Here is a 25,447-nt window from a genome sequence, read left to right as displayed (position 1 = left end):
GGCAGTGTTGGTTTGGTTTACTGCATTGTTTATTTTATAATTTTATTTTCTTCCCTAGTAAAGAACTGTTATTCCTGCTCCCATATCTTTGCCTGAGAGCCCCTTAATGTAAAATTTACAGCAATTCAGAGGGGTGGGGAGGGATTACATTCTCCATTTCAGGGGAGGCTCCTGCCTTCCTTAGCAGACTCCTGTCTTTCCAAACCGAGACACATCCCAGAGAGAATTTCAGGTGCACATAAATCCTTACAAGAATTCTTGGGTCCTGCAGGTCATAGGGGCGCATGAACTCCTCGATGGGCTCGCCCAGGTTGTTCTCCAGCAGCCCACGGATCAGTTTGTACTTGTTCAGATCCAGAGAGCAGTGCACTGAGGACAGGTTGCCATGGATTGAAATGTCTGCAACAGCATGACTCAGCTCTCTGCAGCAAAGAGAAAAAGAGGAAATCTCAGTGCTTCCAGGAGCTCCAACAGCAGGCAAGACCTTTGGGATACAAAAATGTGGTGGTGTTCACATGGGTCTCAGGATGAGGGAAGAGTCAAGGATTTGACTCTATGTTTCAGAAAGCTTGATTTATTATTTTATGATATACATCAAAACTATACTAAAAGAATAGAAGAAAAGATTTCATAAGAAGGCTTGCAAAGAAAAGAAGAGAATAAAATAATAACAAAAGCTCCTGACTCTCAGAGAGTCCGAGCTAGCTGACTGTGATTGGCTATTAACTAAAAACAACTGACACAGACCAGTCAAAGATGTACCTGTTGCATTCCACAGCAGCAGACAGTTATTATTTACATTTTGTTCTTGAAGCCTCTCAGCTTCTCAAGAGAAAAAAATCTTAAAAAAAAGGATTTTTCATAAAACATGTCTGTAACACAAAAACACCACTCTAGCTGACAGCATAAAGTGACCCTGTTGAAACTCACTTGTCCAAATTTCTCTCTACTTTTAACTTCAGTCTGAAGGGTTCTGTCAGCAGGCTCCCTCCTGTCTGCCTCACCAAGTAGGATGGAAAGCTCAAGTCTGCACTGGTATCTTCCACAGCCTTGGAATACTCTCTCTGGTATCTTTCAGCAGCAAAGATGTCCATGTCCTGCAGATCAACTACAATGCAGTCCAAGAGGCAGATGTGATCCTCTGCAAGTACACAGGAGATAACACACTAAGGAAGAAAAATAGAATCTGTGCAAAATAATTCAACGTACTTTTAAAAAGAAATTTAATTTAGCTTTGATTTTATTCCACTTTTTTTTTAAATTCATGTTCAATATCTGTAACTAGCAGATACCAAGCTCATTCACAGGTCAATCTAAATTCCTAATTAGGAGTCCAAGTACACTCCTTGTATGTGTGCAATATGCATCTCAAAACACACCCGATTTGCAGGACTGTTCTTCCAGAAACTGAACTACAAATCCTTAATCCTTTAAGCTGCAAAAAATCAGCCTTGAAGCTCAGAAGTCATTTACTCTCCAATCTACAATCTTCAGACCCAGAGCCTCATACCTTTTCAGTGTCCCATAAGACCCAAGCAGTCTGTCACTGCACTACCTCACAAGGCAAAAGAAGCTCCGTGGGGTTCCTAGAGCTCTCACATACCTGGGCTCTCAGGGTTTGGGCCAACAGGCAGCTTTGATGGCTGCCCCTGCTGCTTACTCGATGGGCTCACTGCAGGCTCATTCTTCAGCCTAGAAATGTTTGCTCCTGATGATTTTTTCATCACCAATCCTTCTATTGCTGATTTGGACTCATCAGCACTTGTTTTCTTCACACTATGTTTTGGGGTTCCCATAGGAGAGGAAAATTGAACAGAATCCTGCTAATGAAAAAAATTTTGTAATTAACATTAGATTTTTGACTTGAATTCTAAGGAACCACTGCATCAATGTTCTAGTAATTTGTTCAACAAATTACTAGAATGCCAGTATCCTCTGCTGTAGAAAAATGGTCCAACTTTTCTCCTATAACCTTAACAGCAGATGAGAACATTTTCTTTGTAAAAAAAGTTTATTTCAGCAACCTTCCTCAAAAAGCTGTCAAATCTTTTCAATGAGAAACTAATTCAAAAGCAGAGGTTTTTGCATAAAACTGAAATACTCTCATGTACATGAAATTAATACTAAAATGGAGGGGTAAGACTGTGACAGCATTAAACAGTTCTGCAGAATAACGACTGTTAAATATTTAAAGCTGTTTTCCAGGTGATGAGAAAAAAATATTCCATTATTTCTGCAAGATCATGTCAGCAACTTCATATTTTATTACAATATGTGAACTAACACTTCTACACATACACATTTGATGCCCTTTAAATACTTCAGTTGTCACACCAAAATGTGTCCCAAAGTTCTCCTGCAGTTTAAGGCTGGATAAATCCCTACACTTAGTGTTAAATTACTCACGGGTGAAGAAAGAAAAATTCATTTATATTGATGTAAAACATTTTAGACATCTCCCCACCACCACATATCCAGTGAAAATCCATGAGCTGTCTTGCATCAAAAACCTGCAAATTTCACTACAAAAAAAGAGTCACATCAACATTAGAAATTTCTTTTCCCAAAAATCCTGCTTGACCAATCTGTGATGGAATGGCCCCAACCACTCTGGGATTTGTCTGGTGGAAGAGGTTTACACACCACCTTTATAGCCAAAGCCACTTTTGGGATTAATCTGTCAATCATTTCAATTAATTCACCTCATGTTCTACATGCAGGTAGCAATCAGCTTTAGTGTTTACTCAGCCCTTACTCCAAGATTGCTCACTCTGCCCCTGACTCCTGTATTGTTACTATCATTTCCCATCTTCCTTTTGGATCCAGTTTCTGATGTCACATCAATCCCTACCATAAAATTCCCTTTCTGGTTTTAATTGTTAATATTTTATTGCCTTACATGGTTTGTAAATATTAGAAAAAAAATCGGAAAAATCAACCGTAAACATAACCAAGGATTTTAAGAAAAAAAAAAAAGAGGATATAAACATTTAACTTCATACTTAAAGAAAAGACTGAAAAGTACATGCAAAGGAAAATCATCACATCATCTATAAATATATAAATTTATGCAATTACATCCAAATTAGCAGCTCCTCAGACATGCATAAAGAGCACACCACAAAAAGTTTGCATCCAATTCAGAATTCAGCAAAACCTTTAGAACAGAAACATCATTTTTAATAAATGAAGTAGCTTTTTTAAGTGCTAAATTCCAGAAGAATACTTTCTTTTTTATAGAATGAATGAGGAGCACCTGAACACTGCCATAAGGATGTGAAATACCTCAAATAAAACTGGGTCCTTGTATGCATTGCCTTGTAAAATCCGATCCTCAAAAATAAACATAGGACAGAGGAAAAATGAAAACAAAATCAACAAAAAAAAAAAGCCAAACCCCACCTAGTTCCATTTCAAACACCTACATTTCTACAGTTCTACATAACACAGTATTTTTAGGCTGAAATAAAATTATTGTGCACACTTTCTTTAACTTATAATGTTAATTTAGAAGTCTACTGCTTACAAACCTGTGCTTGTATCAACACACTAGAGTACAGGAACAGCCCAACACCACAGTGCACTATTTCCTGACAGCAGACACAGGGAGATACAATCAGGTGAAGGCAGCAGACACACCACACATCCACTGCAGTAATTTAGTCCATCTAACTTCTAATCCCTTCAAAATCAAATTGGAGGGTTCCCAGACAACCCCTGTTTTGTTGAATGGGTTAGACACAGAAAGCCATCCAAGATGGATCTTCCTTCTCCCAAATTTTGTGGCTGCATCTCTCAAGAGCAGCACCAGCTGCTCCTGTCCTGTGCTTTGCCACATGTCCAGCCACTGGAAACCTCTCCCATGGTTTCACCTCACCAAAGCAGCTACACACACTCAGTTTTCACTGAGAGCAGGAAAAAAACCCAATTCTGTTCTCCAGTGTGTCAGAGCAAGTCTCAGCCAACACAGGCCCCTGTTTTCTGCTGTTCACACTGTGGACATTTTGAGTGGTGAAGAGCTGGAGTAACCAAAAAGGGTGAGCTGAAAGCCCATCCAGGTCCCACACTCAGGTGTGCACCCGGCTGGGTCCTGATTCTTCACCAGAGCAGCAGGAGTGAGTTCAGCCTCCTTTATTCCCTCTGCTCTCTCCAAACTCTCAGTTCAGTCTCCCCTCTGCCCCAGGGCCTCAGACAGTAAGCTAAGATAGGAAGGGCAGCACAGCACAATCAGCAGCAAGGCAAATCTATAAGATCTGCCAGCACACTAGCACAGACTCTCATTAGCAGAACTATAAAGGCAATATATGAAATAAAATTTAAAAATCATTTAAAATTTTGATTTAGAAATAAAACACAAGAACTAGCAAAACTGCAAGCTGCTAAATGAAGAAGCAATGGTCCTACCTTGTTCTTTAATGAAAAGGTCCCTGGCATTCCTGCAAACAGGAATCTGTTCTTCACTTTCAGTTTCCCCAGATTAGCTACAATAAGGCTGTTGGACTTGGAGCTCTCAGGTATCAGCAGAACAGGAGCCCCAGCCTCAATATCAAGAAGAACTCGGGAAGCTCTCTGGGCTTTATCTCTCACCTGGAAAAAGCAAAAATACATTTCAAAAATAATTACAAAAATTGCAGGAAGCAGGTGATTATTTTACACTGATTAGTACTGAACTCAGGATCATTAACCCTTGATTTACAAAATTAAGGTATGGTAAGAATTTATACCAAACAAAAACAACAACAAAGCTAACAACAAAAACCCCTCAAACTCTTGTTTTAGGCAGAGAATAACGGGTCATTTAAAAAGTATTATGATGTAAACAGGAAAAACCTGTGCAAGAGGTGCAGCACTCAGGACTGACACACCCTTTCAGCCCTGAACTAAGAGGCAGGACACTATTCAGCTCACCACATAACAAATTACTTAAGAAAAATTATTTGCAGAAAGCAAAACGCCATTATTTAGAACAGATGTTTCAAAATCAGATTCAAACTTCCCACCTGGTGCACAATGAAGCATTTTAATATCCAAGTATCCACTGTCTTTCCTTCAATTATGAGAAGCTTATTTTAAAAGACTATTGACTGTATTAATTACTCCCCCATTGGGGCATGTGGTCTATGGCTGCCCTGATTATTGCAGCACTCTATCATGTCCTATATAGTCTATATTGATATACTCTATCTTGCTCTGCAATCTCTATATTCATACATTCAACCATGCAGAAGTTCTGATTTTCTCAGACTACCAGCCATCAAACTAAATCAGAGACATACACCTGAGTGGAACAGAACTTCTCACTTGGTTCTCCTAATTCAGGTATTATCACTCTGTGAACAGTGGAGAATAAGCCAAGGTAACACCTTGACCTTTTCTCTCCAGTGCATCCTGCAGACACCAGGTGCTGAAGTTTTAATGAATGGGAAAATTTGGTATTTGCACTTCAAACAGCAGCAGGATTGTCCTAATTAAGGTCTCTTGACTACAAGATGAGCCTGAGAAATCTCCACTGTTGCCCAGCTCTTCTAAAGTTCTTCTAAGCCTTCCGATGTTTACATTTTTGTGATGGAGTTTCTCATGCACTATTCATGTAAATAATGATTGTTGTGCATTCCTTTCTGGAGGAGGAAAGAATTGATAGACTGCTGGTTTGTGGTTGGAGAGGTGGCAATTTCATCCTCCAATCAATGGTCACTTTTGGAATTCTATAAATACCAAGGTCGGAAATAAACGTGGCTTTTTTGCCTTGGATATCTCAGCGTGTGAGTTTTGTTCATTTCGTGTTGTTTTGCAACACTCTACCAAGACCAAAACCCTAAAACCTCCCATCACTTCAACTCACTTGAGTTGAGGCATTAACATAAATTTCATACGGCTTTTCAACTGCAAAAAACGGGCTGGGAAAGAATAGAAAAAAGGCCCAGACATACTGTTTGTCCTTCAATTGCTGCTCTCTGCCTGCCCAAGACATCTTGGAGCTGAGTAAAATGCTGGATGAAGGACACCACCTCGGCCTGGAAGCGCTGGGTGTGCACGTACTGGACAGAGGCCATCCGCAGGGTGACATGCATGTCACACTCCCTCTGCAGCAGAGGGTCTGGCCTCCCATACCTGTGAGAAGGGGTGAAAGTAAAATTTACCAATCTTAGCTACATTTTAGAAGCAGCACTAGACATTTTGCTGCATTCAAATTAGTAATATAGAGGATTCTGTGGAAACCCAGGGCACAGGAATATTTCTGTGTCTGCTCTGGGGTGCCCTGACCCCCAGGGCAGCACTGACTCTGACCCTCATCCATGGAGAAAGTTTCCCAGACTTCAAGAGAGACTGGAACCCACAAAAGTGTGAAATAGATTATAGAGAGCAGTGCAGGTGTGTCACTGGGTGAGAAATTGAGGGTTTGGGATTTTTAGGATGTTGTGGATGGCAGCAAGGTGGAGGGCACAGGGTGCTGTCCTGGGTTTCTTCTTCCTGCTTCTTCTTCCTCCTTCTCCATGGGTTTGGGTGGCATTTTGTAATTGGGCTGAAAAGTCTGCACTGCAGCTCTGTGGGATCAGTTCTTGGGTTAAAAGGGAAAATAATCCAGGTGTCAGCTCTTAATTGGATAGTTTAGTCTCACAAGCCCTTGGACCAAGAGATTGTTGGGCATTTTGTGCCTTGTAATGAAAAGCTGCTGAACTCCCAGCAGTGAGGCTGTTTGACTGATAAGAAATAATAAACACCTGAGTGTGAGCATGAACTGCTGTCTCAGTGCCTTCAGTCCAGACCCAGAGACACCCACAAGTGGGACCCCCACAGCTGGTGGCCCTTGTGAGAACTGAACTCAGATTATGAGACTGATCCAGCCCCAGGACAGATTCCACTGACCTTCACAGCATGGAATCAACACTATTTCATTTGCAGACATGAAAAATGTGTTTTGTATTAATCACTTCTAAATTTTTTACATTTTAGTGATGCTGAGTTTTAACTAAGCAAGTAGAAATATTCTGTATTTGGAATGTACCTTTAATCTCTGCACACCAGTTAGACCTTTGGTGATTTTATATCAGAACAGTGGCTTTTAAGGTAACTACTCCACTGCAGGATAATGTGTGCATTCAATTCTAAATCAGTGTGCTGTCATATTTGAAATTAATTCCATAACATCACTTGGTTAATTTCTATTCTGACTAATTAATTGGAAAAACAGGAAACATCACAAGATAAGACCTATTCCTTAAAACGTAACAAAGAAATTCAAATTTACATGATGATAAAAACAAACTCCTTATTCCAAAATCAAGAAGCAATAGAAAACCTATTTCATCAATTGAAAACATCTTCCAGCTTTATAAAAAGAACTGTTTTAGCTAGGAACAAACTATCATATAAATACTTCCAAGAACACTTTTAGAGGTAAATAAAAAACTAACTTTCCTTTTCCATTTCTTCATACATTGCAAGACAAAGATAAGATAAAAATCTTAAATTTATAACTGAAAATATTCTAAGTCCCACTTAAGTCCCAAGAGGCCAAAGCAGAATCACACAGCCCTGAGAGTTGTGGGCTTGGGTTTTCTGGGTTTGTTCAACTTTTGGGGTTTTTTGGAGGAAGGTTGGAAGTTAATGGAGTAACAGGCTAATATTGAGTAACAAAAAGTTTAAATTCATACTTAAAGATTTTAAAAATGAGTGCCTCTTCACCACTTGTAGTGAAACGTTCTCTGTAAAATTCTCCATGAGATGTAAGATCACTTAAGGACAGACTTCCAATACTTCCCTGCAAGGCTAAATCTCCCTCTGGAAAACAAAGCAAAGACAATCAGGATCCTCAAACACAGATCAGTTACTAAACCCCAAAAGTTTCTATTAGTGGGATAGCCTCACTACAAGTAATTTAAAAAGTCAATTCATTTAAACATTAAACCTCCTGTTCAAAGAAAATAATGTGTTTCTGCTACAAAGATTGAATTAACCCACACATTACTATAGGCTTTACACACGTCATGTGATCTCACCACTTTGATTTGTGAAACTTAGATACAATTACTTTTTTTCCTCTAGAACAGTAATAAAAACTATTGTTCTACTCTGTGAAAGTGAAGTATTAAAATCAGAGCCAATCACAGCTAAAATGATGAAAGGTTTGACAACTTTCAAAGGAGGCATGTCATGACTTAAAATAAACCCTAAAAAAGCAAAGGAAGAAGCAGTGGGAGAATGTACATTTTGCCCAGAAAAAACACACAAACCCCACTGAGCACCAAAACATTTAAAATCATAATTCCAGTGCACATTTTACTCATGTGCACTCATTTTATTTTAAGCTGTGAACAACCTGAGCCCCTCAATCTACTCACCAGTCACTTCCAGGTGAGCTGCAAGTTTTGCCACACTGGCTTTAGCAAGCTCACTGGTTGTCTTATTCAGGACTAAGGATAAAGAATGGACCTGGTCAAACAAAACAGGAACAAATTGGTATGAAAAACATGACTTCACAGCTTGAACATCTTGTTTAGCTTTTTTCCAAGACAACTGCACTGCAATACACGAATGACAAAGAACAATTATCTGACTGGGAGACACTGAATGAGAGCAACATTTTTCCTGCCTTGTTTGCACATTAATGGGTCTCCCAAGCAATTCAGAATGATCAGACCAAGAACAAATCCCAGCACTTCTACCTTCATCTTCTCTTTTGTCACATGTAAGTTAAACTTCAGGGCCTCTGGGGAAAGACTATATCATATACACATACAACATGTGTTTTTAAAAAACATCTTTATACATATAGATGTATAAACATCTATTGATATATATTTATAAAATATAGACTTTTTGTATAAATAAACTCCACAGTACCTAGAACAGCACAGTGCCAATTGCAGCACTTTAGGTCTTTAATATTGAAGTAACCTTTTCTTTCAAGAGAGGGTCACAGAGCAAGGGAGCCAAGCATTTTGCAAATGTTCTGCTTTTCTATAACCCCTTTTTTTTTAAACTCCATCTACATACATTTTAATTCTGTTTCTGCATTTATGCACACTCCCCACCAGAAAAATAAAACACCTGATGTAAATGTCACCTTAAGTTCCTATAAACCAGATGCTTTATGACAGACAATCCAATTACTGTTTTCCATGTCAAGTATACCTTTAGATCCAGCTTAGTGTTTACAGGCTCTTGGACTTGAGAAGCTGACAAGGAATTTATTTCTGCTTTGATTGTCTGCTGAGTATCTTCAGGCTGCGGCTTCATAGCATGGTTATCAGCAGTGGATCCAATCCCAAAGAAATCCAATATTACTACCCAAGTTTGCAAAGTAATTAACACATCTAGACAATTAAAATCAACATCTACACTACGGTTAATTTTGTTATAGCGAGAGGAAAATTCAGGGTGTTTCCTATCCACTAGAAATATATTGATATGAACTAATGAATCATCAAAGTTACTTTTTCCACAGGGCAACTTGGATCTGTCTGCTGATGGAGAAGGAGGTGGAGTCAGAGGATACTCAGAATCAGCATCTTCTTTTTGCTTCTTACGGGAGGCACAAACTGGTCTTTGGTACAGCTGAAAGACATTAGGTGCTTCTTCCATATGGGAAGGGAGGGAACGTGGCATATCTGGATATTCTGCATTGGACACTGAGGGACAGGACTGTGAAAGATATTCCTTATGGGCTAAACTGGATGGTTTGGGTGCTCCATGGGACACCATGAGGTTCTTATACTTAGAGTCTGGTTTCTTTTCCAAGAGATCTTCCATCAGCAGGGAACGCAAGGCAATCTGAATGGACAAGGTCTGAGGGTGATCTTTGGCAAACTCAACATCAAAATCCTGAAACTTAAGGCTGACAAGACCTTGTGCCCCAAGTGTGAGATCACCACTTAACTGAACCTGGAGCTCTGAGATGTGAAAGTTTGCTTGAATTTGAGTAAAAGATTTTGTTTCCCTGATAGCTAAGGGCTTGTTTGGAACAGAATTAAAACTGGAGTGGCTGAATAAGCCATTCTCCTTCCGTTCACTCAAGAATTCTGTGCCTGTACTATGAAGTGATGCTGAAGGAGAGCTAATACTAGTTGGAGATACAGAAGTGGCTGAAAATTTGTTCAAGTCTTCACTGTAAATTAAATTATCCAGAGTCTGAAGGACTTGTTCATATACATGTTTTGCTAACACCACCTACAATGCAGAGAAAAGAAACAATCATCACATTGGAGCTTTCTATATTCATGGAATCAATACATATATTCTAAAACTTGTAAGTGGAATTTCAAATCACACACATTTTAAGTTCATCCAAAATAATAATAAAAACAATAAATAAAATAAAATAAAATTATAATAATAATAACAATAATAAAAATAACAACACAAAACAAGGTACAATGCAAAACTGAAGCAAAATAGTTCTTCTGTATGAGCTCTGGAAGATGACATCACCCAGAAACACATGGGATGGGATCCTAGAAGAGGATCCCTTGATTCCTGGGCAAAAACCATCCACACAGAATTAGTTAAAAATAATTCACCTCCTGAGCTTACACAGTAATATATGAAACAAATATTCTATGTAGCCATTATAGTTTGTCTCCTGAGCATTAGAAGTTCCAGTTTTCTCTATTTAAAGCCTCTGCTCTTGCACAGATTTCTTCAAGGTAATGGCATATTAATTCTTAGTTTCAACTACAACTGCAAATAAACTTGTTTGGACAGCGTCATTTGGATAGTGACACATTTACTTTTCCTTCTCTGTTCAAGATAAGCAAAAGTTATACTAATTTATAAATATGTCTAAAATGTCCCCAAACAAGGTTAAATATTGCTCATTATTATTGACTTAAGACTGTCTCTTCTAACCATGTCTATAAGGATCTGATTTCTAAACTACCAACATGTTAAACCTGAAGATACTGGCCTGAAAAATACTTATCTTCTATGCAGGGAAACATTTTTACATTGATAGAGGAAATACTACATTTCTGTACCTGAAGAGGGTTCACAAATTTCCCTTCAATTTTCATAATGCTTGATATTCCCAAGTCTTCATTACACAGAGGAAAAGTTAAATCCAAATCTTTCTCTAGTGGTATCTTTTCCAATTTAAACTGGATCGTGGTGTTATTCAGAATGTGGAAAGCTTTAAGAGAAAGTGAAATTAAAACAACATTAGAGTAAGTGAACTGATTAGCCCATAAATACTGTATGGAAGAGATAACACAGGAGCTACTGAACTTGCTCAGAATCTGAGCAACACTCGACCCAGGTTTTATGGTTATGCTTTGCTCAATTTCTGCTTAAAAGGCACTATACATTTTTGCTTAGGAGACCAAAAATGGATATAAATACAATAAGTAACCCATTATCATTAAAACTGGCCAATCTGTTTTAGTAGGATGGATGAAGCAGAATATACAGTCAATACACATTTTTAACACATATACTACTCATACTATAATAATTAAGACTCCCCTGATTAACATACCATGACCTTTATGCAATGATTCAAAGAAGTCATGACGAGTAAAATGAGGTTCTTCCTGGCTGTTAATGCTGGCAGGACCTGATGAAGAATGTGGCCCACGGGGTATCCCACTTGCAGGCTCCTTCTTGTTTGCAGACTGACTACTATTTAATGAATACATCTTAATATCTTTAATTTCAACTTGCAGCCTATCACTTGTAGACTCATCCTCTCCTGGTACAAAATTCTGAATAGATATTTGTCCTAGATGACCTACAAGCAGTTCAGAGCTACCAGGCTTTCGAGGTATGGAGACAATTGGGGATTCAATGTTTACATTTAATATAAGCTTGATAGTATCAGCTTTGAGGGACTGTGATCCAAATGTGCCACCTTCATTATCTTCTGCACTGGCAACATCTCTTGATCGTGGTGTGGTATCAAACAAAGAAACCATTTCACTGTATTCAGCAGTTTTAGTTGCCAAGACTGTTGTAACTTTTGAAGCTGCACTTTTCAACATGCTGCGGAAATTCTCTTCCAGCTCATCCATGGTCAAAGTCAGCTCTTTCAAAAATTTGGCTGAGTGGTTGTAGTGTAAGGAGGCCATTTTGAGGTTGAGAGAACACTCCTCTTTTGACTTTTCTGTGAAAGTGAAACTTAAAGCATCTGGAAGGCTATTTCCATCATCAAGCCTAAAGAGTAAAGATTCAAAGCAATTTACATCGCCGTTGAGATTTTCACACCTCCCTGTGTTCCCTATGCTCACCACGTACTGGTTCTTTGCATTGTCCTCAATCAGATCCATAAGGTGAAGGCATCCAAGAGAGCCATTCACATCCAGTTTACTACACATGGAGACATTGACTTTGGTGCCACCAATACTGGCTGTTGCTATTTTTCTGCCATATTTTTCTCCATTTGTCATGGCAACTGTCCTGAGGAGGAGTACATTTAACCAGTGGATATCAACTGCTACCTCTGTGTTCTGTGCATAAGTAGACTGGAATGTTTCCTGTTCCCTCCAATCTCTCTCCAAGTCAGCTATTAAAGGCTGAGGACTAGAATCTTCTTTCTCCTTGGGGAAAGATTTCTGGAGAAACCCAATCAGTTCAACAATAGTCTCTGGGTTAAGGATGATATCCAGGTTGTTCACCTGTAAAGAAATCACCTGCAGACTGCTATCCAAGTTCATCGATGGGCATTCTGCACTCACAAACTGATACTCCAATTTTATCAAGGACTCTTGATCTTTTCCATTGTTACTGGTTGAGGTGTTGGAGGGTGTACTGCATCTTTCTGACAAACCAGCAACATCAATGGGATGTGTATCTTGAGCTCCAGAGACTGGGGACTGAGCCCTGCTGTCTCGAAGACTTCCTGTTGGTACACAAAAGCTCAAGTTCTTATGAGAAGCCATCAAAAGATCAAAATCTGTTCCATATGTTTGCATAGTATCAACCAGTAACAGGCCATGGACAGTCAGGGACACCTCTGCATCATAAGGCCTTTTCACAAAATGGGCATTGGTGCCAAAAACCTTGAGCACAGAGATGTATCTCCCATTACTCTCAACACCCAACTGCATACAGTTGACTTTGAACTCAGCCAAAAGCAGCTGGGATTCAACAAGAACTTCCCGGGTATGCTGCTCGAGCATGACAACACTCTGGGTCAGATTCATTACAGAATCATGCAAACTGCCAAACTGGTCAACCTCTGCAAAAATCTTGTCTTTCCCTAAATGCAGGGCATCTGAAGACTTAGCTTCAGATGTACTCAGCTGTGTCAAACAGTTCCTCAAAGCCAGCATTTTGTCTTCATTGATGTGGATTTTCAAGTCTGGCAGGTTGCCTGACAAGACAGCTCCTGGGTATTTTGGGTCAGATGTGTATATCAGTCTGTGCTCCAGCTGCAGGTGAACATTGAATTTTTCCACCACATGAGTTGGACCCACATCACTATCCTGAACGTGTTTCCAGTTGTCCTTCACTCGGCCCACCATGATCTGAAGGTCCATAAAAGAAAGTGTGTATCTCTCATACATTTTTTTACTCATTAAGTGTGCCTGTAGCTGCTCTTCACTTATTTCTACTCCAGTAAACTCAGACATTTTGATGCCACTATTGGTGCTGGATTCTGGTGGTGGAGTATTGGGAGGAGTTGCAAGAGGTGTTTTATATTCTTCATCACTCAAGTCATTGACTTCTGAAGAAATGGCACCTGCACTCCTCTCAGAATCTTCTGTGGATTAAAAAAACAGTAAACAAACAAATAAACAAACCTATTCTTCTCCCTTCTCAGATGTCTCCTATGATTATCTGACCATCCTGTCTGAAGTTCCATTTTTTTAACACAAAGCACATCTGGTACTGTCCTTGCCTCCTTCCACTGTCACTTCCTTTTTCCTCAACAAGAAACCTACTATACTTCTACATTCACAAAGGTGTCAGTCACAACGTAGTACAGAAGCTATTAAAATACACTATTGTGTCATTTTTAACCCACTTACTGCAAAATTTACTTTTGATCAAGTTGTCAAAAAAAGAACCCATTACTCTGCCCACACAATTCTTCTGATCCTCAAAACCAAATGAAAGGTAAGAGCTACTTAACTACAGTATTTTTATCAGAGCTACTTAACTACAGTATTTTTATCACCATCAGGTTTTATCCAACTGGCTTTATTGCCTAATATTAACTTACATTTTATTATCTTAAGAAAAGGATTTTTTTCTACTTTACAAAGCAGGAACATCCCCCAAAACTTCCCTTCACTTTTTTAACCTTTTTTAAGCTCTGACTTTCTGAAAGAAGATAGAAAAGGAAAGCTGCAATAATTCTAGATCATACCTTGAGAATTTGTGAGTAATATTCTTCCCAGATCTACAACAACTAACACAGGATCCACAAATTTGAAATCATCGGGAAAGATCACCTGAGGGGCAGAGATATCAAGGCACACGGACCAGCTTTTGCTGTTTTCCTGAAAGAAGAAAGACATAATAGCCCACAAGAAAACAAACCAAAAAAAGCCATGTGAAACATCTAATCTGTCACTTTTGCTCCTCATGAGCTGTCACAAACTCCAGCCACACTCAGGTTTGGTACCTTGTTAAACCACAGACTCCCACTGTAGTCAATTAAAAAAAAACATTTTCAGCAGGTGAATACATGTCCTGCACCTCAAGCCTGGATTGACTGACAGCAAAAGGCATCTAGAACACCTCCTGGAAACTGCCCTTCTGCTCACAAAGAGCATCACACAAACAACAAACCTCACTCTTTAGAGCTCCAAGTCCTAAACCAAAAGGGTAAAAGTTTACATAAACATTCTGGGGGCAAAAAACTTACAATGAAGTCTCCAACTAATAGACGATCGATCGTTTGTCTGATTTCAGCTTTTGTCTGCATTTTCAGCTTGTTGTACTGTCTTCTGGCAGCTTCAGCCACTCTTGCTTCTAACTCAGACTGATAACCAAAACCTGCACAAGAGAGGGAAAACTCACTAGGTATAACTTTGTTCACCCTCTGTTGAATCAGAAAGAAAAAACGGAAGAAAAAAAAAAAAGAGAAAAGATTTATTTTAAATTTTAGCAGTAAAATACAGAACAGGAAAACAAAGCAGGTGAAAGTCACTGTCTGTGCCTAATCACCAGGCTGCTGCACAGAAAAAAGGAAGTATTTAAGCACAAAACAAATAATCATCCTAAAAAAATACTTCCCAATCAATTTTCTGGTCTTTCTCTGGAGGTCTACTGTCTCACAGACCTCCAGCCAGAATAGTTAAATTTGAGTAATGCAGGAAGGGTGCTAAGTATGGCCACAGAGGAAATTATGACTAAACATTAATATGTGCATGTGTAGGCAGTGGTTTTTTCTTTGCTTCATTGGTTTGTTTGTTTTAAACTTGAATATTTATGAAATAGTCTCACCTTGGGAGAAAAGATGCCACATGCAACCTTATACCAGGCAACTTGAAGCTTTTGGTATTTACCATAATCAGCAGAAAAACAACTGGTATTTCAAGAACATTTTCATGTTCCTAATGTTACTTACTGTCACTACTCATCTCCTCAGAAACTGAACAACCAAAACTGCAAAGGTGGCCACTTTACAGTGTTACAGGCTTAGGTACTAGAACCCTAAATCTTGTTGTGCTTAGAAACTTAAGGAATGAGTATGTTCAAATGTAAAAATCAAGGTCTCTCAAGAAGCTGTAACAAACGGCAGCCTTAACCTCATCAATACAAAAAAATACAACAGGAGTTAGAATACTATTTCCTCTGTATCATTACTATAGAAATACTCTTTTAATTGCTCTCTCAAAAAAACCCCATCAATTGCCAGAAGAGATTACAGAAACAAGTCCTTTCTCCTTATTTATGCTTTTTAATTTAGGGGACATGAACATCCACCATGGGGCGTAACACCAACCTGCAATTTTAAAGCAGAAGTTGCATGAGTCTAACAAAGCAAAATCCCTGATTCAATAAACAAAGAACAAAACAAGGGAACAAAACCCCCCAGACAAGACTTGGAGTATTGTTAAACTTGAACTTAAAGTGAAGATTCTTTGCTTTATAATTCTAAGAATGAAAATAAATAAAAATCAAAGACAAGAAAAGATGTAATTCCACCAACAAAACCCCAACCCCACCAAAAAAAACACAGTAAAGGTTAACCTGAGGTATGAACCCTTCCCTTGTAGAAGAAGTCTGCTACTTTCTTAATGGCTTGTGGATTGTAAATAATATTTAGAGGTCTGGTACTGACTTCCAGGCGCCTCTCAAAAGTGCTGTGGATTGGATTTCTTTCATAAAGCATCTCAAATACTGGGGCATCAGGATCTGCAACAGAATAAAAAATTAATTATAAAAAGTAGCTGTAAAAAAACCAAAACAAACAAATAAGACAAAAGCAAAAAACAACTCCCAAAGAATTTAATAACTGATTTTTAACTGGCACTACTGGGAAAGTGCAAGTGTCTAAGGATTCTTCAGTAATAGGAAAGGAAATAATATGATCAACTTCTACAATCAGCAGAATTCAATCAGTTTATAAATACAAAAACCTTTGTATAATTGGGGTTCTAATGTTGAACTTCTATTTCTTTTTAAACCAAAACAAACAGTAAGTGCAACTCCAACTGTCTTGAAATACATAATTTCTTCCTTTCTTTAAAGTCAACCTGCATGCACCTGACATCTTGAACAAAGCTTCTATGATTTTATCTTTACCACGTGCAAAAAGCATTTGCATTAATTCAAACTCTAGATACTTATTTTCAAAATTTCTGATTTGTAGGAATTATCTCATCAAACATAAAATGAAATCTTTACCAGTGTTCTGATTATTCATTTCTGAGGACAAACTTTGGAGTCCAAAGGAAGACATGCAGCCAACCTCTTTTTGCTAGTAAGAATTTAAAAGAAAAAGACTGTTTAGATAAAATCAACCAAGCCACCTGATAAATACAAAAGTCTTTCCTGTTGAACTATATGTACAGTCTGAGATTATTAGATGCATTTTTTCCCCTGACATGGTCAAGCAAAAGAAGGCAATATGACTAAGCAGCAAACACTCCCCACTCCTGCAGCAGACAGGCAGAATTCTGAAATGCAAACTGCAGTCAGTACAAAGTACAAAATACATGGGAAACCTTCATGGCTGTAGATTTAAATTTTGTTCACTCAGAGGAGAACTTTGAAATCTTTTCTAGAATTCATCTGTGCATTTAGCTTACCAGCATACAGGTACAGGACCATTACTTGGGCCACATAGCTTTATGGAAAAGAAAAATCACCAATTAAGCAGCAATGCTGGTTGTTCCAAAAATCAGATATTGTTCAAAAAATTATCTTCTTTTCAACACATAAAACTGAAAGGTTGAAGTCACAAGCATACAGTAAAGTAGAATAAAATATGAAGAGTTCTACAAATGCATTTGGAAAGAGAGGGGAAAAAGTAAATTCAACAGGTGGAAACTTCTCCTCAAGACTTTTGTTTTCCCTTTCTGGGATAAATGTTTTGAGTTTTGGAGTATGGCTATTTTCATACACAATTATGCATCCCACATACTAACTTATAGGGGTTTTGTCACCTACAGGATTTGGAAAAACAAGAACAGGAAATATGGTCCCTTCTGTTGCCAAATCCCTCAGGAAAAGACCACCAAGCTGAACTTTGAGAAGGGAAGACTTTCTGCGAGGAAGGGATTCTGCCAAGACCTTTACACCTGGAATAGAAATACATAAAATTATTCTCTTTCTTTTAGTACAGCATACATTTTATTTAAATTTTACAAATAAAAATTACTGTCCAACAAACAAGTATTTTAGAGGTCTTTATTTATATTTATTTTTACTAAAAAATTTAACATGGAAATTTTTTATATAGTACAATGATTGTGAGGCAGCTCTCCTCTTTTTTAAGAACAGAAATGGGCTTAATACCTGAAAACTCCAGCTGCATAAAAGCAGTCTCTTCAGCATGCAACACCTTTTTCTTCCTATGCAAGAGAGTGAAAGAGCCACCCTGCAGCTGTAGATTTAATTTAGCAAAAACATGATCTCTCTTGGTAAAGGTATTCATGCTGGAAGCATCTGCAGCAGGATCAAAAAATTCATCCGTGCCTAATAAAAAACAAAACCAACACATTAAATAAATTAAGTTTCTGGAGGGCTACTAAAGAACAAGAAAGTTCCTATGAATATGAAAATACAGATTTCTCTAGTTCTTGGGGGGGGGGGGAAATAGAAACAAAATTTAGAGCAGATAGACCCTTTTCCTTAAAAAAAAAAAAGAATATTCCACGAAATTCTACGTCAATCAAGATAAGGCAAGCCTGAATTTACAAAGACCCAAAAACCCAGCACTAATCCCATTACACCCAGTCACATGACCCACACATACACTTGAACAGAAGAAGTCCCAAAGCCCTTTGCCATAAATGACAGCAACAGTGAAAACAAATCTATTCCCTGTATTGCTTTGGAACTAAGCAGGAAGCCAGGCACTGACACACTGCCCAGGTTGCTCAGCTTTAGGCAGGCTCTGCTGCCAGGGCACATCAGCTGGCAGAGAATCCTTTAACATACCAGCCCAGAGCTCTTCCTGCCCACCTGGAGCAGGTATCAAACCAAGGGAGCAAGCCCTGTGTTTCCATACCCAGTATGTCTTCTGGATTCCACTGCTCCTTGGGGTCTGGCAGCAGCCCTTCAAAAGGTTCACCTTCATATGTCTGCTGAGCATATCCATACCAGCCTCCCCAGCCAGGAAACCAGGACTGCAGGTACTGCAGCATGCCAGAGCTGCTGTCACGGGTGGGCTCTGCTGGAGGGGAACCTCCAATGGAATCAGGCAAGGGCTCTTTAACACTCTGTTTGAACATTCAGGACATACATGTTACTGCTGCTGAGTGAAAGAGTGTCACCAGTGTACAAAAACCACCACAATAAACACACAATTTCATCTCCTATTTACTCAGCAGTCCAGCAGTGATATTCTCAATCAATATTCAGCCCAGAGGAGAGCAGCAGCAAAGAAGTAACAAACATATCATCACTTAACAGCATATTCATCTAAAAATATGCATGTGATTATGCACATATGAAGCCATAGGTCACCATTTAAATCTTAGTCTAGAAACACTAAACCAAAGAAGTCATTTGACACCATAAAATACAGCTCTACCTTTTAGCATTTCTATTTGCAAGAGATTATGTTGTGGTGTTAGGGAAATTAGCCCATATTTAATGAAGTGTGTTCCCCAAGCTATTTCCATGAGGCTCACTTCTATCACGTGCTTATTTTGGGAAAATATTAATTACAGGCCTTCATCTCCACTCTCTGTTTTTAAGATGGAGAGTGGAATTGATTTTCTGACCCTGTAGACTGGGATTTTCCACATGAACAAATTCAGAACCCAGCTGAGGTGGGGAAATACTGAAAGAGAATTGGGCAAAGCTCTACCTCTACACTGACTCATGGATGGTAGCCAATGCTCTGTGGGGATGGCTGGAGAGGTGGAAAGAGGCTAATTGGCAGCATAGAGGAAAACCAATTTGAGTTTTCCTGACCTAGAACTCTGGCAAGTTTCCTGCTGTGGAGCATCACCATATGGCAAGACAAGATTACACTGTGCAAGTGACACAACAGCAAAAACTGCAGGAACTGAGCATTTCTGCAATTTTAGCATTAATGCCACACTTCTAAATCAATGAAAATACATCCTCAGGCTCTCCAGCAGAACAATACCTCAGATAATCACTTAAAGATTCCAAATATTACCCAGTACAGAGAATGTTCTCACCTCAGCTAAATCATGAAATTTATTATGGACTATCTCATACAGAACCTTCAAATCCTCATAAGTCAGCTCATCCTCAATACGATGCATTTCTGCCTGGAAAGACAAAAAAGGTAAAGTACCTGCATTAAAGGAGTACAGAATCTTGTTCACAAACATGCCAAGTACCTCTGCACTGATTTAGGGACTTGTAGAAAAAACTAAGATGGCATTAATGATCATATCAAAGTGCCTCAGCACATGAAAATTAATTAAAGTCATGTAGGCAATTGTAACACTGACATTCCCCTGAATTATAAATAAAGCTTACTTGCATTGCAAAATACACTATTTTAGCACTGTAAAAACATTCACAACTGTATCCTCCTATTAAAAATAAGAAGCAAGATTTGCAGCACAAAAATTAAACCAGGGAAAATAAATTGATTTAAGAGAATGCCTTGCTTAGCCAGGAGCAAAAAAAGCTTCTGTCTTGAGTAAAGAAGGTGGAGGAAATGAACTGGGTAAATTAGGACAATGGAGTATTCATAGTCAGTTACTCAGACATGTTGTCTTCTTTGTACTGATTAGCAAGTTGTTTGAGGGAACTGATGATTCACCCAAGTCTAAAAAATCTATCATGAAACAGCAAAGCAAAAGACATTTTTCTAGTCCACTGCCATTACCCTTGTTACATTTCACAGTTCTGCTGAACACAGTATGTGCTCTGTAAGACCTGGCTTTGCCAAGTACTGTAAAAATTTTCTGTACATTAAGATACTCCTACAGTTCATACTCAATTAACAAAAGTAAGGATTACATACAACTTAAAAGTATCAACAGAATTCCTTAAATCCTTTAACACAGGTGTGGTACAAGGTGGCCTGAACTGATTGGAAGAAAAAGTCCCAATATACCTAAAGATAAAAAAGCAGCTAATTATAGTTCATGAGTTTTTTTCTTTCTGAAGTAGGTCACAGGTTCATTATTAGGGGCACTAAATTCTTCATCCTCAAATAAACTTGGCAAAACAAAACTAATAAACAATCCCAACTATCAAATAGCCACAATTTTCCCCAATTATCTACCCAAGCATATGGGCAGACACATTTCTGGTACTTAAATACCTTTTGGATCTACAGAGAACATGAGTTAAGAAAGCATTTTACCAACTGTCACAGGCATTCTACAGCAGTTAATGCTATTTTTAGTGAACACTGCTTACAGATCAAAAACCAGACAGCTTTTTGCAGTGCAAAACAAAAACACATGAGGCCTGCATCTCACACATCTCCCACAAGCCCAGGTCTCTTCATTAAAATCTCAGCTGCAGTCAGCAGACAGTTCAGTGAAAACGGCCTGCAGGACAACTGAAGATGTCTCTTAACTCGTGCAGGTTTTAAACATGAAAAGATGAAACAGACCAAGTTTGTTTGTTTGTCATATCATTAGCCATCACTCTAGAAGAAACTCAAGTCTAAATACCTGGTCAGCAGCAGACAGTGGTTCCCCCTTCAGCTTGCTGTAGTACATGTCTGTGTAGGACACGGCGTCCCGGGCCCGATGCAGCGCAAATGCCCAGGTGGAACGCTGCCTCTGCTCCCTGATCTCCCAAAGATTTGCATTCAGGGCAAAGATCCACCATTCCCGGCAGCTGAAACAATTTTCAATTACTGTAGTATCAGTATTGCATTAAAAAAACCTAAGGCAAGTGCATGTCCAACTGGTGAAAGGTCCAGGAGACCAGTGCAAAGCAGTGGGCCAGCAGCCAGGGAAAGCAGCAGCACTGGAGCCAGCACAGATGGGCTGGTCCTACAGACTGTACAGGACAGCGCTCCCCAAGGCCCTGCCACTCCACTGGGATTCAGTCCAGCTGCCACACAGCAGGCACAGACAACAAAATTTAGAGTTACACAGACTGGATTGAAAGCCTCAGGTAAGGATAATTTTACATTTGAATTACATCTGAATATTTTTAACTGATTTCTGAGGTAGGGAACAAAACATGAAACCTGAATCTGTAACATTTGATTATTACGTGCATTTTTGTATTTCTCTCATTCTAGTTTTTCTAATACAACTGACAACACCACATATGGAGATGTACTTACTTTTCTGTTACTGTAACCTTTGGTTTCCACTTCCTGTATTTAAGCTGTCGTTCCTTTCTATCCAGTTCCTTTAAAAATCCTATGATCTGCTGATACTGCATCTTTTAATGAAACAACACACAGATCAATGAGATGGTGCTGGAGTGTTTTCCCAAGAAAAAAGGAGAGGAAAAAAACCCAGCCAAAAACCCAACCACAGATTTGGTTTACTGGCAGCAATGGCCTGTACACGGTGCAGAATTAATGTTAGTTCACAATTTTGTTCCCCAGTGTGACATATCTTCTCCCAGCCACTAGCAGTTCATGTTTGACATTCCATTTATGGCTTTATTTACAAATACACAGAATGAAATCTTCCTTGTCAGGTTATCAACATCAACTGCTTTTGTACATCGTACAGACCAACCCCCCCCCCCAACATGCACCCTTCCTATTACTACAATAAACAGACAACAATTTAATTCTTTTTGCAATAATCAGTTTCATTAAATAAATGAGTAATTCCGAATGCTTGACTTTAGAGCAACTTATTCAATATATCTCTTTGAGCTGCCTCTCAAAGAAAATCTTTCCGAGAGTATTAATGCTCAGAGTAATTAATATTAATAATTATTAATGCAGAGAGTGTTTATGCTACAATCACAGCATTTAAATTGTCACAAACACTGGCACAGTTTTATGATACCTGTTCCAGTTACTGGCAGGTAAAAGGTTGGTATTTACCTGGGAAAGCTTCAGGGGTATTGTCTCCAGCTGAATGTCACATTCCAGCCGTGGAGTGTGTCGGGACCTTAAAGGCTCCTTAGAACAATTTCTCTTGAGAAGAGCAGAAGTGCAGACAGGCTCCATGATGTAATTGTGATCACGACTTTCCATGCTTCTATCCATTGCTTCCTGGGGGTTACAAGCAAATTACTCTCTAAGAAGTGAGGGTACAACAGTCATTAGGATGCACTGGTTTCATGTACTGGAATGTATTATTAGCAGGCCAGTCCATTGGAAGAAAACTTCTTGAACATTTTCTCTCTTCAAAAGCAAAACAAGCTATTTCATAGCACAGCCTTTGTGGGTTGCACATGTACCCTATCAGTAAAGCATGAAACCATAGACTTCTTTTGCTCTTAAGAGACCTGATCCAATAAATTCTACATCAATCAGGTCTGCAGAAAGGAGACTAACAACAACCTCTCTTTCATACGCAAAACCTCTTTCACGTACCTGTAGCTGACCAGGAGGCAGGTCACCCAGTAAAGTGCAACTGGTATCCCAATAAACACTGAAATCAGCAACTTCCATCTGTTTTTTCCGCATCAGCTTCTCCACCTGCAGTAGAAGTGGAGTAAAGTTAAGATCAGACACCACGTGCCATGTAGTTTTTAGTTCATACCCAATAAAAAGCATAAAATGCACAGAGTCAATTTATTACAACAACCAAAAAAGATTTTTAAAATGCTGTATTTTTTTTTTTATATTTGCTAGCACCCATAAAATGCAGCATCCCATCTGAGCTGCTCTTGTACACACAAGTTGCACTTACTGGTTCAAACACTGCATTTTGCATTGAGACATTTTTGATGCAGATGCCAAATGCAAATGGCTGCGAGGGATTTGTGACACCATCCTCAAACCTCAAATGCACATCCTGGATTTTTAACTGGACAGAAAAAAAAACATTACTAGAGATATACTATTTAAATCATTATAGCAAACAGTAGTATTAATACCCACTAATGCTGGAACAATTGAACATTTAATTTCTGCAATTTTCCAACAAATTTCTACTAGATATTTACCCTAACAGAAACCCTATTCCTCATTTCTTATTGTACTCCCTGGTTCTACCTTCTCCTCAGATACCATCACTCCCTGCCCTTTTCCCCATAAATGAGTCACTTTCACAATACACTGTACTTTTTTTTGCTATCCTACAATTATTCTCCATTTTAAAGGCAAATGTGTAACTGCCAAGCCCTCAAAAACAAAGACTTACTTCAATGTTTTCTACAATTCTCGTGACTACAGATGCAGTAACTGAGTACCAGTAAGACTCCCCTTTCTGTTGTTGTTCTTTCTGAAAGAGGAAACAGGGATAAGCATTACTAACCACTGTAACACCTGGTAAGGAGACAATATACTTTGTTACACTGAAATCACTGTTAACAGGGAGAAAGAAAAACTAAACAAGTTAACTAAAGATATTTATGGATCTCTGAAATATGTGGGACATAGGACATAATGGTGAGGGGTGGTAGGACAGAAATTATACTATGTCAGCATATGGAAATCAAATTCTAACTCCATTTCCTGTGTGCTTGTTCTGTCTCTTGTTAGGAGACTTAAATACAATCCATCCACCACTGAGGTGTCTTCATCATGAAACACAACTGTGACTCACCTTCCATTTTTCTTCAAGTGCCAGCAGAAGGGCTTTCTTGTGCTCTCTCTCTTGCAACTTTTCCCTTTCCTCATCAAACTCTTCTCTTTTTTCTGGTGCACCAATTAAGTGCAGTTTTGAGACAGATATCACCCATGGATCCACATGTGGACGATAAAAAGGGATCTGTAGTGTTATTTTGCCAATGAAACCTGAATTAACAAAACAGAAACACTATCAGATTGCTGTGAAAGTTTACTTTATCAACCTTGAAAATCCCCAAAGAAAAAGTGGTATAAGAAACAAACGAGCTAAAAGAGAAATAACCAAAAAATCAGGCTACCTCATCTGTTCAAGCCTCTGGCTCACAGGTCCTCTAAAACATGCAATACCTCCTGTTTAGAAAATATCTGTCCTGCACACACAAGCAAAATACAAACCTGCCTTTACTTCAAATGGTAATTCCAGCTCCTTTAAGGCATCTTTTTTTAGTGGCAAGTTTTCCAATTCAACAGCACCTATACAAAGCAGAAGAAAAAGACAAGTCTGCTAAACAAAACCATGTGAAAGAAAGCCAACTTGAACACTGTAAACCTAAAACAACTGGAATTGTTTTTTTAAAAAATTAAATGGGATTTAATAAGAACAGCCAACCTATCACTTCAGGGTGTGTTAAGATCACAGTGGTTACTTAATACACTTGTTAATTTTCCAGTGTCATGTGCTCAAACCATTTCATGATGTCATCCAGAAGCAATCATCTGTGGGGTTTTAGAACTGAACTTCGTTGTAGCCACAGACAAAACCTCTCCCTACTGTCTTTTCAAAAGAGATACTTATTTTCTTAGTATTGTGACAAGCACACACAGAAAAGCCTTGGAGTATTACAAAACATTCTCACCAGAAGCAGCAGATAACAGCAGCAAAGGGTGAACAGAAAGCATTGATTTGAGGACTCTGTACAAAGTACAAAACTCATGGATGCAGCATGACACAAACCAGAGTACAGGGGAGCACCAATGAGCACTAGAAGGTAAGAGGCTGCAGGACACTTCCTGCCATGGTCCCTAGACAGGCAAGTTACTGAACACTATCAAGAAAAAACGACATAAATTCAACATGCTAAGGTAGCTAAGCATACTTTTGAAAATTTTATGTAAATTGGTTTAAGACTGTTGATAAAGAGCAAAGAATACAAGATCATTTACTGTTCATTATAA

General features: G+C 38.7%; 1 protein-coding gene across 5 annotated transcripts in view; it reads right to left on the bottom strand.

Annotated features, from left to right (window-relative positions):
* Positions 1-25,447, bottom strand: part of VPS13D (vacuolar protein sorting 13 homolog D) — a 104,818-nt gene that overhangs the window by 76,584 nt on the left and 2,787 nt on the right. For 2 of the 5 annotated variants that reach the window (XM_059866837.1, XM_059866841.1), the window contains exons 3-28: positions 24,668-24,745; positions 24,249-24,439; positions 23,844-23,924; positions 23,391-23,507; positions 23,072-23,176; positions 22,577-22,747; positions 21,854-21,954; positions 21,228-21,396; positions 19,767-19,859; positions 18,623-18,833; positions 17,908-18,087; positions 17,560-17,690; positions 16,795-16,867; positions 16,138-16,302; positions 14,807-14,937; positions 14,306-14,438; positions 11,474-13,696; positions 10,977-11,128; positions 9,136-10,170; positions 8,343-8,433; positions 7,656-7,782; positions 5,931-6,111; positions 4,405-4,587; positions 1,604-1,823; positions 931-1,141; positions 251-422 (exon numbers count right to left, since the gene is read on the bottom strand). In XM_059866837.1, coding sequence (XP_059722820.1) covers positions 251-422; positions 931-1,141; positions 1,604-1,823; positions 4,405-4,587; positions 5,931-6,111; positions 7,656-7,782; positions 8,343-8,433; positions 9,136-10,170; positions 10,977-11,128; positions 11,474-13,696; positions 14,306-14,438; positions 14,807-14,937; positions 16,138-16,302; positions 16,795-16,867; positions 17,560-17,690; positions 17,908-18,087; positions 18,623-18,833; positions 19,767-19,859; positions 21,228-21,396; positions 21,854-21,954; positions 22,577-22,747; positions 23,072-23,176; positions 23,391-23,507; positions 23,844-23,924; positions 24,249-24,439; positions 24,668-24,745 — 6,725 coding nt within the window. The remainder of the gene's footprint in view (positions 1-250; positions 423-930; positions 1,142-1,603; positions 1,824-4,404; positions 4,588-5,930; positions 6,112-7,655; positions 7,783-8,342; positions 8,434-9,135; positions 10,171-10,976; positions 11,129-11,473; positions 13,697-14,305; positions 14,439-14,806; positions 14,938-16,137; positions 16,303-16,794; positions 16,868-17,559; positions 17,691-17,907; positions 18,088-18,622; positions 18,834-19,766; positions 19,860-21,227; positions 21,397-21,853; positions 21,955-22,576; positions 22,748-23,071; positions 23,177-23,390; positions 23,508-23,843; positions 23,925-24,248; positions 24,440-24,667; positions 24,746-25,447) is intronic. The other 3 variants (XM_059866838.1, XM_059866842.1, XM_059866840.1) reach the window with 2 other exon arrangements.

Source organism: Haemorhous mexicanus, chromosome 23 (assembly GCF_027477595.1).
Source record: "Haemorhous mexicanus isolate bHaeMex1 chromosome 23, bHaeMex1.pri, whole genome shotgun sequence".
Taxonomy (NCBI): domain Eukaryota; kingdom Metazoa; phylum Chordata; class Aves; order Passeriformes; family Fringillidae; genus Haemorhous; species Haemorhous mexicanus.
This window is presented reverse-complemented; position numbering and strand designations above follow the sequence as displayed.